A 15,317-nucleotide genomic window follows, 5' to 3' on the forward strand; every position below is an offset into this window, starting at 1 on the left:
ACTTCTCACCTCCTTTTTTTTAACTCCCTTTTCAACCCAGTGGAACTGCTCCACAGAGCAAAGCCATCGGCAGACAGCATGCTATCATGACCTAAGATCTTCACAAACAGCCTGCCCCTGGTCGGGGTCCCACAAGGGACATCCCATGAGCTACCGCTCCCACCAAGAGTAGCTAAGAAGGGCCCTGTCCCGTGCCTCTTGGGATTCAGCCAGAAGTCTGATATAGTTGTATAAGCCAAACTCTCCAGCCAGGCACCTGTAATCCTAGCACCCAAGAGACAGAAACAGGAGAATAGCCATGAGTTCAAAACCAACCTAATCTATATGCTGAGTTCAGTCAGGGCTACATAATGAGACCTATCTCAAGGTCATATAGATAATTATGCATGTAACATATACATGCATATATACTTTATACACAAATATTTCAAATATACATATCAGAAATCTGGGGCTGGACAGATGGCACAGCAAGCAGTTAAGAGAATTTGCAGCCCCTGCAAATGACTCAAGTTCATTTCTCAGCACCCACATGGCAGGGAACAAGCTGTAACTCCAGTTCCAGGCTTCTGATTCCCTCTTCTGGCCTCCTCAGGCTCCTGCACACATGTGGTACACAAAGTCACACAAGCTCACATACAAATACCTTTCTTAAAACAACAACAAAACCGACAGAAATTCAAGGGAACACTGAGACTGGCCTGAATTAGTTGCCTTTCTACACACTGCTAGAGTGGGCTACCCTGATGCAGCCTTCTGGGATTGCTTCCTGCCCTGTATCATCACCTGTAGGAAACCAGTTCTATGTACTTCTTCTTCTAAAGGTGCCCTGTGCATGAATGTCACCAGGGCCCATCCAGGGAACGTTTATAGGTAGATAACAGACTCCACCAAACACTACAAGCAAAAGGACTCCATTCACACTTTACAGGCAGGTGGGGAAGTTTGAGAGAAGTTACCCGGCTTGCCCCAAAGTCATCTAGACAGAAACAGAACTGATTACAAGCTGGGGGGCTTTTTGTTCTCTTGCACATCCATGGTCAAGATGCTCACAATCATAAAGGCATCTCCTACATAACCTGCCCAGTGCTGTTCTTAAATAGGGCCATCTACACAGAATAGTATACACACTAACTTAACACAACAGTCGTCATCCAGTCCAACCCGCCCAGCCCCCAACCCCATGACTTAACCACAGAATGTGAGCTTTTCAGAGAGAGTGAAGGGAACCACTCCAAGCTCTTGTGGAGCAGATGGGGAAGCTAAGGCCCCAGAGATGAAATGATTCACCCAAACTAGCTGGTAAGAATCCTAAGGAACCGGCTCCAAAGTCAAAATTCCCATTCGAAATGGTATCCAAAGCCCTGTCTTTTCAGGGACCAGAAGGACCCTTCAAATACACCGTAAAGAACAGGGCATGTGTCTTCTTCACAGTGCAGAAGCCACCAGGGGTTACCTCACAATGCATGCAGTAGGGAGGCTGCTGCCTAACCAGCTCAGAGGCCTGAACAGCTGGAGACTCTGGGGTATCTGATGCCACAACTTTGTCAAAACGTGCAACATTTGAGGACAAAGAGAATTTGCAGAGAATAAAGAGTAAGCCATTCTACATACACCCTGGGATCCAGGAGCACCTCAAAGGGACCTGGGGAGGAGCGGCAAAGGCCAACACAGAACATTCAGCAGCCCAACAACACAGCAGTGTAACAGATATACACTGCAGGACAACGACCCCAGAACTATGACACACAGGCCTCCTATTGTATCTGCTTAAAACGTGAACTTTGCTGGACACACAAGCTAAGCTGTGTTCAAGAAATCCACATGCAGAAAAGCCCAGTGCAGGGCTTTGTTGGTTTGTTTTTAAAGCAAAGCCCTGGTCAGTCCTGCTATAGCAACTGTAACAAAAACCAATAATAAGAGCCAACACTCTTTGGAGTCTCCCAATGGTCCTGGCTTCATGGCTTCTATGAAAATACAACTAAGGGAGAGTCACCCTGAGCATTTTGGATTAAACAAGGATTCAGGCTTGTGGTGTGAGAGGAGGGAGGACTGGTCTTGTAATAATTACAGCAATCACCGGCTGGCTCTATGACAGCTGGCAGATGCAATTAGCAAAAAAGAGAGAGGGGGGGGAATTATGTATCTAATAAGACATCCTCAGATCTACAGACACCAACTGTGGCAATGGGGGGAATGAGGAGGGCAGGGGGGGCATCCTTCGGGACAGAGTTATTAACTGACCCTTCACTTTCAAAGGCCTTCCAGTCTCTAGGCAAAAGCAAGTTGGAAAGGCACTAGTTTTCCTCCAATGTGTAAGGGAGTGGGGAAGCGTCCCCTTCTGAAGTCCCAACCACCTTTCTGGCTGGTTCTTCCAAATCCTTTTAATGCTGCACTTCCCAACTATAATTTGAGAGAAGAGAACTCACACATTTTGTTTCTTCACTGCACTCCAGGGTCATCTCTGTCAGCAACCCCCTTAAGTAGCCTGTTCTTACCAAAGCTTCCCTTCCACACTATAATCCTTCCTAGGCCAAAGCTCAATGTTTGGGGTGGAGTAGGGAAGTCAACGGGTAATTTCATTTTAAGCAGTGAACCGCTGTGATATCGCCAAAGAAAAGCACCCCAACGCCCGAACAGCAAAAATGCTGTTTCAGCAAACACTTTTTGAAAAGCGGCAGAGACCTGGTGGAAAGGAAAGAGACAGACAAGGAAAGCGGGGTGTGAGGGGAAAGTTAGTGCTACCGACCGACGCTCACACTTCAGGGGACGTCCCCCCACCACCCCAGCCCACGCTACCGGACTTAAAGCACACAGAGAAAAGTCCAGCGCGTGATTCAGTGGGACAATAACCACTGTGGACACTGAAAAGGGGGTGAGGGCGGAAAGGGGTTTGCAGTGGGATGCCCGCGTGCATCCTACCCGGCACGCTGGTCTTCGAGACTCGATCCAGTCCCACACTAACACCCCCTCCCCCAAATTTTTCCAAAGTGAGCGCCGGTCATAGGTCCTCACTCTGCCGCATCAGCGAGCTCGGGCAAGGGAGGAAGACTCCAAACAGCAGACCCGGCTGCAGGATGCAACTCGGGAAGGAAAGCAGTGGGGCGGCTCCCGAGCCACAGCCGGGTCCGGACATGGGGCGCAGCGGCCCCTTACCTCTAGGGTCCGGATCTCCTGCTGCGTGAGGTCGTTGGACACTGAGCACTTGGTGCGCAGCCCGCGCAGACTGCCGATGGAGATATCAATGAGCTTCTGCAGCTGGCCGCACTGCTGCAGCGCCCGGCTGGCGGCGGCCCCTGCACCCCCGTCCGCGGCCGCCGAGGCGCCCCCGCCGCCGCCCTCCTTTTTCTCGCCCATCGCTGCTGCGCGCAACGCCGCTCTATCCATGCCTCGGCATCGGGGCCGCTGGGGGCCGAGGCGAGGTGCCCGGGGACACGGGCGCCTCCGCAGAGAAGTCCGGAGCCGGGAAGGCTGCACTAGGAGCGCCCCTCGGTGCCTCCGAAGCCTGCAGTCCCGAGAGCCTGCTGCTCAGTCCGCTCCTCCTACCACTCAGACGCGGCGGCAAAGCGAAAGCCTCCGCGACCCGACGGCTGTGGTTGCCGGAGCCTTTAAGCGACCGCGGGGGCCGGATCGGGGCCGCGGCGTATCCTGGGACTTGTAGTGCGCATCTTGCATCTGCCTTCTGGCCCGCGCCCTCGGGGCCCCGCCCGCACTCTGGCCCCGCCTGACGCCTAGAAGGGGCTGCTCTGCGCCTGCTCCAATTCGTGTGCGTCGTGGTCTTGGTAGTTTGATTCCCAATCCCCTTTCGTTCCTTTACCCTCATCTCCCCCTACTACGCCCTTCTCACACACGCAAGCGCACACACATCAGTAGCTTCCCTAGACCGGCGAATGGGGTGGGGCAGGGACTGATGGCTCAGACACAGATAACCCCTGTCTTGTGGGAGCCTCAATAGGGTCCCAAATTTTTCGTGTGAGCTTAGGGGTTGCCATGTATGGGAATGCACTAAGGATTGCTCAGCCGCAGAACACTCGCCTGACAAACACAAAGCCCTAGGTTTGATTCCCCAACACTGTTGAAAGAAAAGAAAAAGAAACACCCACCTTCATCTAAATTTCACACTTGACTCTGAGTTGTCTTTGCGTTCACATAAAGCTTGACCTTGAATTGTCACACCAAAGTTAATATGCCGGCAAGGAGAAAGGACTTTCTTCTGTGTTCTATTTGCTCAACAAAATAAGTTTAGTGTCCCATACCCTGCAGATGCCACGTGGGCAGGATATTAATTTGTTGAACACTTCTAAAGTTTCGGGGCAGAGAGAACCTGGCTTCAAATTTGAGTCCTACCACTCCACTACCCAGTATGTGAATTTGGACAAATGGCTTTTCCTCTGAGTGCCCAAGTTTCCCCTTCACAGCCATCTAGCCCAGAGGGCGTCTAAAAAGGTTATTATATTTGTACAGCACCCAGATTAACTACTGGCATGTGTGATCATGTATACATGTTAGCTCCCTTCTAACCTCAGACTGTTCAGATGAGACCCTGAGCCTAAGCAGTCCCGTGATCTTAGCAGCGGTATTCCCCGGTCCGCCCTAATCCAACATCTAAGCTTTATCACACCTGTTCACTCTCCTCTCCTGGTCGACTGTCTCACGTGTTCTAGCAATAAAAATGAAGTGAAAGCAAGCCAGGTGGCAGTGGCACCCAGGAGGCAGAGGCAGGAGGATCTCTGTGAGTTCGAAGCCAGCCTGGTCTTCAAAGCAAGTTCCAGGACAGTCAGGGCTAGACAGAGAAACCCTGTCTTAAGGCGGGGGGGGGGGGGGGGGGGGGGGGAGTGAAATTGAAAGCCAAGTATGGTGCACACCTTCAATCTCAGCACTCCAGAGGCAGAGGCAGGAAGATCTCTGTAAGTTTGAGACCAATCTGGTCAAATCATGAATTCAAGACAGGCTTGGGCTATATAATGAGATCTTACCTCAAAACAGGGTTGGGATAGCACAGCACTTAAGAGCTCTTCTCCTGCAGAGGGTGTGGAGTTCTGTTCCCAGCACCCATGTGATGGCTTACAATCATTTGTAACTTCAGTTCTAAGGGTTCTGATGCCTTCTAACTTCTGTGGGAACCAAGTATTCACATGGTTACACATATATGCATACATGTAGGCAAAACACTCATACCCATAAAATAAAATTAATCAAACAGAGCTAAACAAAAACAGCTAGGTATGGAGGTCCACATCTATAATCCAAGCCTTTTACAGGCAGAGGTCAGAGGATTCCTTATGTGAGACCAGTCTAACCTATCTAGCGGGACCCTGTCTTAAACGGTTATGATGATACAACAATCCTCACTCTGTGAACAAGACTCCTGTGAAGTACTTACACATTCCCCGGTGCTGACTGTGGCCATAGCCAACCCCACTCCAGACCCTGCATTAGAGGAGCAACTACCCGGAAATAAAGCTGCAATGGTGGTTTTCCAAGCTTGAATAACATCACAATCAGGGGAAGGACTCCTTCATCCTAGAATGATAGACCCATCCTGTAGTTTCCTGATCCATAGATCTGAACCTAGGCCTTGAGAATTTGCATTTCTAGCAAGTCCTTAGGTGATACTGGCAACCATAGACAGCATGCTTTGAGAAGCCACAGTGCAGAAGTTGAATGGATTTCTCAATCTCTCTCCACCTTGTTGTTTTGAGGCAGGGTCTCTCACTGAACCTGGAGGTTGCCAGTTCTGCTAGACTAGTTGGCTAACAAGCCTCAGGAATCACAGGCATGTCTTGCTGGTCCACATTTTACCTGGGTGTTAGAGCATCAAACTTAAGTCCTTAGGCTTGGATGGCGAGCACTTTACCAACTGAGAAATGTGGCACAGACCCCTTATTGTCCTGCGGCCTGTGGTACTCATGCTTATCCATGCCACCATGGTGACAGCAGCAGGGCTGGAGACAAACTTCAACCTCTTGGCTGCTATCCTTGGGCAGCTGACAACATGTGTCATACATTCACACAGATACACATAAACATACATAAAAATAAATCTAAACCGAGCACACACACACACACACACACACACACACACGTGTCAACAATAAATTCAGAGAATATTGGGTGCTATAAAAGAAGAAAAAGAAGTATCCGAAGGTCACAGAACTGAGGTTGGTCAGTTTTATTTTGTTTGTTTTTTTTTTTTTTTGGTTCTTTTTTTCGGAGCTGGGGACCGAACCCAGGGCCTTGCGCTTCCTAGGCAAGCGCTCTACCACTGAGCTAAATCCCCAACCCCTTTATTTTGTTTTTGAAGCACTCACTATGTAGCCTAGGATGTGACCTTGATCCCCTCATCCTCCTGCCTCTGCCTTCCAAGTGACAGGATGACAAATGTGTACACAACACTGGGCTGTGCAGAGATCTGAATAAGGAAATGAAGCTACTTGTGCACGTGGTTCCCCAGGAAAGGGCCACTCCAAGCAGGGGCCACGTGCAAAGGCCCAGAGGCAGGAACGTGACGCACTGCAGGAAGAGAAGGAAGGCTCAGATCACCACAGCCTGACAAGAAAGAGCAGGAGGAGATGGTCCAGGGAAACGGGACGGGGCTAGGTAAAGCAGGGCATAGAAGGGAGGCTGGGAATTGTCTGTAAGCCTGTATCACTCCTGATATGGCACAAGAGCAATGGTAACTACGTCACCTGGGAACCCCTTAGAAATGTCCTGGGGGCAGGCAAGATGGCCCATGGACTGCCAAGCCAGAAGATATGAGGACAATCCCTAAGACTCACATGTTGGAAGGAGAGAACATACTCCCAAAAGTTGTCCTCTGACTGCCAGATGTAGGCCATGACACATTTCCACACACGCGCACACCATATAAAAACATGGGGGAGGGTATATGAAGGAAAAACACGCCACCAAGAGCAAGGTGTAGCAGCCCAGGTACTAGAGAGGTAGGAGAATCTGTTCACTGTCAGTTTCAGAGTTCTGTGACCAGCCTGGTTGCTGGGAATTGAACTCAGGACCTCTGGAAGAGTAGTCAGTGCTCTTAACCACTGAGCCATTTCTCTAGCCCCATAATATATATTTCATAGAGATAATTAATTTTGTGTGTGTGTGTGTGTGTGTCAGAGAGAGAGAGAGAGAGAGAGAGAGAGAGAGAGAGAGAGAGAGAGAGAGAACAGGTCAGAGGAGACAACTTTGGTCCAGGGGCTGAACTGGGTCATCAGGCTTGGTAGTAACTGCCTTTACTTTCTGAGTCATCTTCCCTGCTTCCTTGATTGAAAAGAAGACAAGTGACTCTGTCTCGAGGAGCACACTGGTGCCTTAGGGTGTACACTGTCTTTTTCCATAAGCACCCTCCTCTTCCCTCAAGCCTATCCTTAAATCTGTATTAAAACTATTTCTTGGGTTGAAGCTGGAGCTCAGCTAGCTCAGTGCTTGGGTAGTACGTACAAAACTCTAGATTCAATCTCCAGGACCACAGGAACCGGGTCTGGTGACATATGCCTGGAAACCCAGCACTCAAGAGGCAGAGGGTAGAGGATCAGAAGTTCGAGGTCATCCCCCGCTACAAAATGTTCAAGGCTAGCTTGGGATATGTAAAACTCTATCTCAACTAAACAAACGCAAACCAAAACCAACAGAAAACCCAAGAACAGTCTCTTTCTCTCTTTAATTGTATTTATCGTTGTTAGCCTGTGAACATGCAAGTGGAGGTCGGGGGCAGCTTTGTGGAGTCTCCTCTCTTGCCTTTATGTGGACTCTGGGGGATTCAGGTCATCAGCATGCAGAGGAAGTACTCTTGCTGGCTAAGCCTCTCACTGGCCCACAAACCTCTTTTTTAGTAAGCTCCAACTTCGTTTGATTATACAAAATACAGACTAGCAGTTGCAAGTATCCTACCTTAACCTCCTGTCACCCTGTCACCCTTTCAACATCTCCTGATTATCTAGAACACCTCATGCAGTGCCAATGCTGTGTATAGGGCTTTCCTAGTGTGTCACACAGGGAATGGTAACAAGAAAAAGTCTAAGAGGTGAGGGCCGTGGAAGAGCTCTCGTCTGACCAGCTCATGGCCCTGGGTTCCAACCATAGCAATAAAGGAGTGTTGTGTAGCTGTACATCTACTTTTGAAACAAGGTTTCACTCTGTCCCCCAGGCCAGCTTGGTGCCTGCTGCATGTATCCTGCTGGCTTCCAGCTCCATGTCCCCTTCTTTCTCAGTCTCCTAGACACTAAAATTCCAGGTGTCAGCCACATCTAGTAGTGCTTGGTAGAATAGGAAGGACTTCGGAGCTCACAGTGAGCCTGTGCTGTCTTCCCAAGCTCTTCCTCGTTGCTTTCTACCCGGAAAACTACATAGGCTGCCTGAGGGCTGCAGAGTGAACCATGATTTCTGACCAAAGCCTGCAAGGTCTTTCCACTAGGTTCAGCCAGGCTCTTCAAACTAATTACTACCCAAGGCTGTTTCAAATCAAGACCCTGACTTTAAAAATCTGACAGAAAGAAGCATATTGGGCTGGAGAGATGGCTCAGTGGTTAAGAGCACTGACTGCTCTTCCAGAGGTCCTGAGTTCAATTCCCTGCAACCACATGATGGTTCACAATCATCTGTAATGGGATCCAATGTCCTCATCTGAAGTGTCTGAAGAGAGTGACTGTGTACTCATATAAAGTTTAAATTAAAAAAAGAAGCATCCCCCCCCAAAAAAATACACAGACACCCTCAGTTGTGATAAAATACAGGCAAGGAGGGTTTGGGTCTCCAGGTTATCCACGAACCTCAGAACTAAAGATGAGGTTAGGAATGCTGTGTGACAGTTGGTCCTCACTACCCTTACTCAAGTATCTCAGGGTGGGGATGGGGCATGGTGGGCTTTCATACCATGATGCTTAAGCTGTCATTTTTCAAACATGTCTTTAGTCATTTGTGGGGTGTGTGTGTGTGTGTGTGTGTGTGTGTGCATGTGGTGTGTGAGAGAGAGAGTGATGTGTATGTGTGTGTGCATGTGAGAGAGAGAATGTGTGTGTTGTGTGTGTGTTAGAGTGTGTGTGAGGTGTGTGTGTGAGAGAGTGTGTGTGTGGTGTGCATGTGAGAGAGAGGGTGGTGTGTGGGTGGTTGTATGTGTGCTCTTGTGTGCACATGAAAAGTGGAGGTCAGAGGACAATCCATGGGATTAGGGGATTGAACTCAGATCATCAGACTTGGCACCTTTACTCACTCAGCCATCTTGCTAACCCCTCCAGCACCCCCTCCCCCCAAACACAGTATCTCTATGGAGCCCTAGACAATCTCACAACATTCCCGCCTCAGTCTCCCTAGGGCTAGTACTACAGGTGTACGCCATCACACAGGCTTCAGGCTGTCACTTGTAGCTGCAGTCTGGTTTCTCCACATTTTTACTTGGTCTATTGAGCTAACTCACAGACACCTACCCTGTCAAAATAGCAGAATCATCTTCCCAGCATCCACGATCCATAGAATTCTGCTCCCCAACCCATCTCCCTAACTAGTCCGTGAGTCTCTGCACATTAGGGTTGACCAATGTCACCATGACAAAGCTCTGTATCTTTCCAAGACTTTATATCTTTATCTGCAAAAAGTGAGTCTAGAAGAGCTGGTGAGATGGCTCGGCTGGTAGAGCACACAAACTTGAGTTCAATCTCTAAAACTCACAGAAAGAATGGACGAATGACCAACTCTGTGACGCTGTCCTCTGACCGGCACACATGTGCTCACACTCATACAAATAATGAAACATTTTAAATACTTAATAAGATCTAAGAGCCCCTCTTTCCAAGTGGCCGCAGGGTGGAAGAAGAAAGCAGCTAGGGCTGCCTCCCCTTCAGTAGCTAAGGTGTGATTGCATAGGCTGAAGGCGAGAGGCATTCAGGCAGCCAGAAACCAAGCCTGACCCACAGCATGCGTTCTAGAACACACACCATCACCACTGGTGCAGTGTGGTCAGAACCAGACTCTAGGCCAGGCCCCAAGAGGAGCCAAGTTGAAAAATAGCCTTCTTATCAGGTGCTGGGTTATAATCAACACTTAGGAGAGGGAGACAGGAGGATTGTTGTAAGTTCTCAGTAAACCTGGGCTACATTATGAAGTCCTGTATCAAAATACCAAAAGGAGAGAATTAAAGAAAAATAACCTTAGGATTGAAACTAAAGTCTCTCTCTCTCTCTCTCTCTCTCTCTCTCTCTCTCTCTCTCTCTCTGTCACACACACACACACACACACACACACACACACACACACACACACGGTTTTTAGGTGCCCAATTAAAAGAAAACATAACTACATTCTCAGAGGTGTAGAGAGAAATTAGCCAAAAGAGGCTAGAAGGAGATACAAGACCCTTTGGCTTCCAGTTACCACCTAGGCTATTTATCCTCCCCCACTTTCAAAATCTTTGCTGGTTTGAAGCCACTGGGGTACAGCATCTTATGACAATTTCCTTCCCAAGCTGGTTTGCTCCAGAGCCCAGGCCACCAGGGTCTTCTCTTGATATACCCTGAGCTCTGGCTTCCTCACCACACCTAAGCTTCATCAAAACCTGCTGCCCTTTGTGTACCTCCCCTTCAATCCTATGGGCACAGCTAACATCCACAGTTCACACAGCCACGCCCTCCTGCATGCCTGGGCTGAAGCAGCTGTCGATGGTGGAAATCCCTGCCACCCACTGCCCTTTAATGCATGACCACAGACCTCAAATTGGCAGAGTCTAGGCCAGGCAGTTTCACCAGCCTTTCGTAGACAGTTCATGTTCCTGTTCTCTAGGACAGCTATTCCATATGCTCTCTCCTCTGAACACAAAGTCCCCTGCCCTCCTCTGCTGTGGGTCCTGGTTCTTTGAGAAACCAGAAGCCTACACACCAAGTCTGCCAACCTTCCTGCCTTGGGCCTAAGATTCTACCCAGTCTCTGTCCTTGAACCACAGAAGTGCCTCTGTTTAAGTCTAAGTTGGACTTGGACTCTAGCTCTGCTCCGGTGGAGCAGGCTCGGCACTTCTGAACCACAGCATCCTTGTCTCTACAGAATCGTTTTACCCCACTGGCCTTGTTATGGTCTCCCTACCTTTCAGACAGGGTCTCACTATGCAGCACTGGCTGGCCTGGAACTCACTGTGTAGACCAAGCTACCCTTGACTCCCAGAGATCTACCTGTGTCTGCCTCCTGAACGCTGAGATCAAAAGAACACACTACACTGAATGGTACTGGTACACTCATTTAATCCCGGCATGCTCAGGGAGCAAAGGAGGGGAATCTCTGAGTTTCAGGACAGCCTGGTCTACAAAACAAACTCCAGGACAGCCAGAACTGCACAGAGAAACCCTGTCTCAAAAAACAAACAAACAACAAAACAGTACACACCACTATGCCAGGTAACTTGTTTGGTTTTTTTGACACAGTTTCTCTTGTATCCCAGGCTGGGTTTAAACCCAAAATGAAGCCAAGGATGACCTTGAACTCCAAATCTTCCTGATCTTGCCTCTGTAGTGCAGGGATTATAGGCTTGTGCTAGTACACACAGTTTAAGAATTACTGAAGATCATCATATCTGAGTAAGTATCATATCATTCGCACTAGGCTGGCACTCTACCAACTAAGCTATACTCCCCGCCCATTCAGCGTCTTACTCAATAGTGTTGCCCTTTCCTGTACCCTCAATACTTTGAACAATGCATCATGTACAGCAGGTGCGAGGTAGTTGTTGAACAAATTCGTAGTAGAGAACTCTGCAAACTCAATACTGGAAGATCAAATCGATAACTCAAGAACTTCGTTATGCTTTTAGAATAAAGACTCCGTTACAAAGCAATAGTGATAAAGACTGTATGGTATTGGTACAGAGACAGGCAGATAGATCAATGGAATAGAATTGAAGACCCAGAAATGAAACCACACGCCTATGGTCACTTAATCTTTGACAGAGGAGCTAAAAACCATCCAGTGGGGAAAAAAAAGAAAGCATTTTCAACAAATAGTGCTGGTTCAACTGGCAGTCAGCGTGTAGAAGAATGCAGATCGATCCATGCTTATCACCCTGTACAAAGCTCAAGTCCAAGTGGATCAAGGACCTCCACATAAAACCAGATACACTGAAACTAATAGAAGAGAAAGTGGGGAAGATCCTCAAACACATGGACACGGGAAATTTTCCTCAACAGAACACCAATGGCTTATGCTCTAAGATCAAGAATCAACAAATGGGACGTCATAAAATTGCAAAGCTTCTGTAAGGCAAAGGACACTGTCAATAGGACAAAATGGCAAGCAATAGACTGGGAAAAGATCTTTACCAATCCTACACCTGCTAGAGGGCTAATATCCAATATATACAAAGAACTCAAGAAGTTAGACTCCAGAGAGCTAAATAACCCTATGTAAAAGTGGGGTACAGAGCTAAGCAAAGAATTCTCAACTGAGGAATATCGAGTGGCTGAGAAGCACCTAAAGAAATGTTCAAGATCCTTAGTCATCCCGGTAATGCAAATCAAAACAACCTGAGAATCCACCTCACACCAGTGAGAATGGCTAAGATCAAAAACTCAGGTGACAGCAGATGCTGGCGAGGATGTGGAGAAAGAGGACCCATTGTTGGTGGGATTGCAAGCTGGTACAACCACTCCGGGAATTAATCTTGCGGTTCCTCAAAAAATTGGACATAGCACTACCTGAGGACCCAGCTATACCACTCCTTTCAGGCATATACTCAAAAGATGCTTCAACATATAACAAGGACACATGCTCCACTATGTTCACAGCAGCCTTATTTATAATAGTCAGAGGCTGGAAAGAACACAGATGCCCTTCAACAGAGGAATGGATACAGAAAATGTAGTACATCTACGTAATGGAGTACTACTCAGCTATCAAAAACATGCACACACACACATATATACATGGTATGCACTCACTGATAAGTGGATATTAGCCTAAAAGCTCAGAATACCCAAGATACAATTCACAAACCACATGAAGCTCAAGAAGAAGAAAGACCATCCTGAGTCAGGCTTGGAGGTTAGTACAGTTGTTGGTGTACACAGTAAGTTCTCTCCAAAAGAGTTGTATCCAGGGCTGGAGAGATGGCTCAGCGGTTGGGAGCACGGACTGCTCTTCCGGAGGTCCTGAGTTCAGTTCCCAGCAACCACATGGTGGCTCACGACCATCTGTAAGTGAGATCTGATGCCCTCTTCTAGTGTCTGAAGACAGCTACAGTGTACTTATATATAATAAATAAATAAATCTTAAAAAAAAAAAAAGAAGAAGAAGAAAGACCAATGTGTGGATGCTTCAGGCCTTCTTAGAAGAGGGAACAAAAATACTCAAAGGAGGAAATATGAAGACAAAGTATGGAACAGAGACTGAAGGAAAGGCCACCTAGAGACTGTCCCACCTGGTGATCCAGTCGATACACATACAGCCACCAAACCCAGACAATATCACTGATGCCAAGAAGTGCATGCTGACAGGAGTCTGAGATAGCTGTCACCTGAGAGGCTTTGTCAGAGCATGACAAATATAGAGGCAGACACTCATAGCCAACCATTGAACTGAAAGCAGGGTCACCAATGGAGGAGTTAGAGAAAGGATTGAAGGAGCTGAAGGGGTTTGCAACCCCATAGAAAGAACAATAATATCAACCAACCAGACTCCCCCAGAGCTCCCAGGGACTAAACCACCATCTCAAGAGTACACATGGAGGGACCATGGCTCCAGAGCATGTCCCCTCTGTAGCAGAGAATGGCCTTGTCTGGCATCAATGGGAGGAGAGGCCCTTGGTCCTGTCAAGGCTCAATGCCTCAGTGTAGGGGAATGTCAGGGCAGGGAGGGAGTGGGTGGGTGGGTGAGGGAGCACCATCATAGAAGCAAGGGGAGGGGGATGGGATATCATGTTTCTAGAGGGGAAACCGGGAAAAGGGATAATATTTAAAATGTAAATGAAAAAAAGAATAATGACTCCAGATACATAGGTATGGTTGTACTGAATATTTTTTAAAAATTAAGATTTATTTTATTTTATACATTTGGGTGTTTTGCCTGCACATAGGCATATCGTGAGCATGTGTGGTGAATGCTTGTGGAGTTCAGAAGAGGGCATCATCTAGGCCCGGAGTTACATGCAGTTGTGAGCTGCCATGTGGTTACTAGGAAGAGAACCACAGGTCCTCTTTAAAAGCAACAAGTGCTCTTAACTGCTGAGCCATCTCTCTCACTCCTTCTATTACATTTTTGTTTGATTTTTATTTGGGGACAGAGTCATGCTATGTGACCCAAACTGATGTCAAACTGCATCCGCCTGCTTCAGCCTCGCAGGCATCACAAGTCTGTACCAACAATTCATTATCCATTACATTTAGGTATCTATATGTATTTACATGTATATGCATCTAATGTATATGCATTCTACTCAGAAGAGATGAAAACACCTGACGACCTGGTCCAGCACAATTGGCAGAAATGGGACATGTAAGCAAGCTGTGACAATACCAGTCCACACTCGACTCCACAAGATATCAAATCCGTGTGTACGCTGTAGTCAAACAATGTCTCGGTTCTCCAATGCTGTAATTCTGAGTTTTAGCATAGGTTACCTACAGAGTCCCAAGCCAACTGCTCTTCAGATCACCTTGGTGTGGAGACCACTACTCACTTTGACTCCTGCATTCTGGGAACCACTGAGGAACCGGCATCATCTCCTCCTTCACCTCCGAGCTGGCCCACATCACTTCCAAATCTCCAACATTCCCAGTGCTTAGCACCAGCGCCATGGAGCATGCCTGTTCCAGGTCATATGCTCTGTCTCCAGGGCCGAAACGTTAACCAACTCCTTCCGTGACACCCCAAACTCTTCATTCCCTTTGTGTCTCTTGCTCTGGACTGTGTGGGCTTCTTGTGGAAGGGACCTTGGCAGGAACCACAGCGATCCTTGATGAAGTTCATGGGCCAATTTAAGCTAAAAAAAAAACTCCTTCCCTGACTGTGTTTACTGTATTAGGAGGGTTTGTTTTACTGTAAGGAGAGGCAGGACCAACCTCAGCCCAGAAGGCAAAGGATGATGGGAACAGTGTAACCCCTGAAGCCCTCAACAGGGCAGCCTGAGCTCAGAATCCCACGGTTCAGGTGTCCACTGTCTTTCCTGCCACGTGCTTCTTCCCAGAGCCTGGTGCAGCTGGAATGCTGCAGGCGGGAGGCTGGTGTTTGGGTGGGGAAGGTGCTCCAAAACAGCCTGTGATTATTTACGAACTTGCAGCTAGCATCCCAACAGAAACACGCCCTCTCGGCAAGCCTGCCCTATTCCTGTGCCGAGCATCCAG

General features: G+C 48.1%; 1 protein-coding gene across 3 annotated transcripts in view; it reads right to left on the reverse strand.

The window, feature by feature from the left end:
* Ksr1 (kinase suppressor of ras 1) overlaps window positions 1-3,704 on the reverse strand; it is a 151,903-nt gene extending 148,199 nt beyond the window's left edge. For 2 of the 3 annotated variants that reach the window (XM_087569282.1, XM_087569283.1), the window contains exon 1: window positions 3,157-3,585. In XM_087569282.1, coding sequence (XP_087425408.1) covers window positions 3,157-3,387 — 231 coding nt within the window. In that variant the 5' untranslated portion in view covers window positions 3,388-3,585. 3 annotated transcript variants of the gene reach the window in all.
* Window positions 3,705-15,317: the final 11,613 nt, after the last annotated feature.

The sequence above is a fragment of the Rattus norvegicus genome, chromosome 10, assembly GCF_021556685.1.
Source record: "Rattus norvegicus strain SHRSP/BbbUtx chromosome 10, alternate assembly SHRSP_T2T, whole genome shotgun sequence".
Taxonomy (NCBI): domain Eukaryota; kingdom Metazoa; phylum Chordata; class Mammalia; order Rodentia; family Muridae; genus Rattus; species Rattus norvegicus.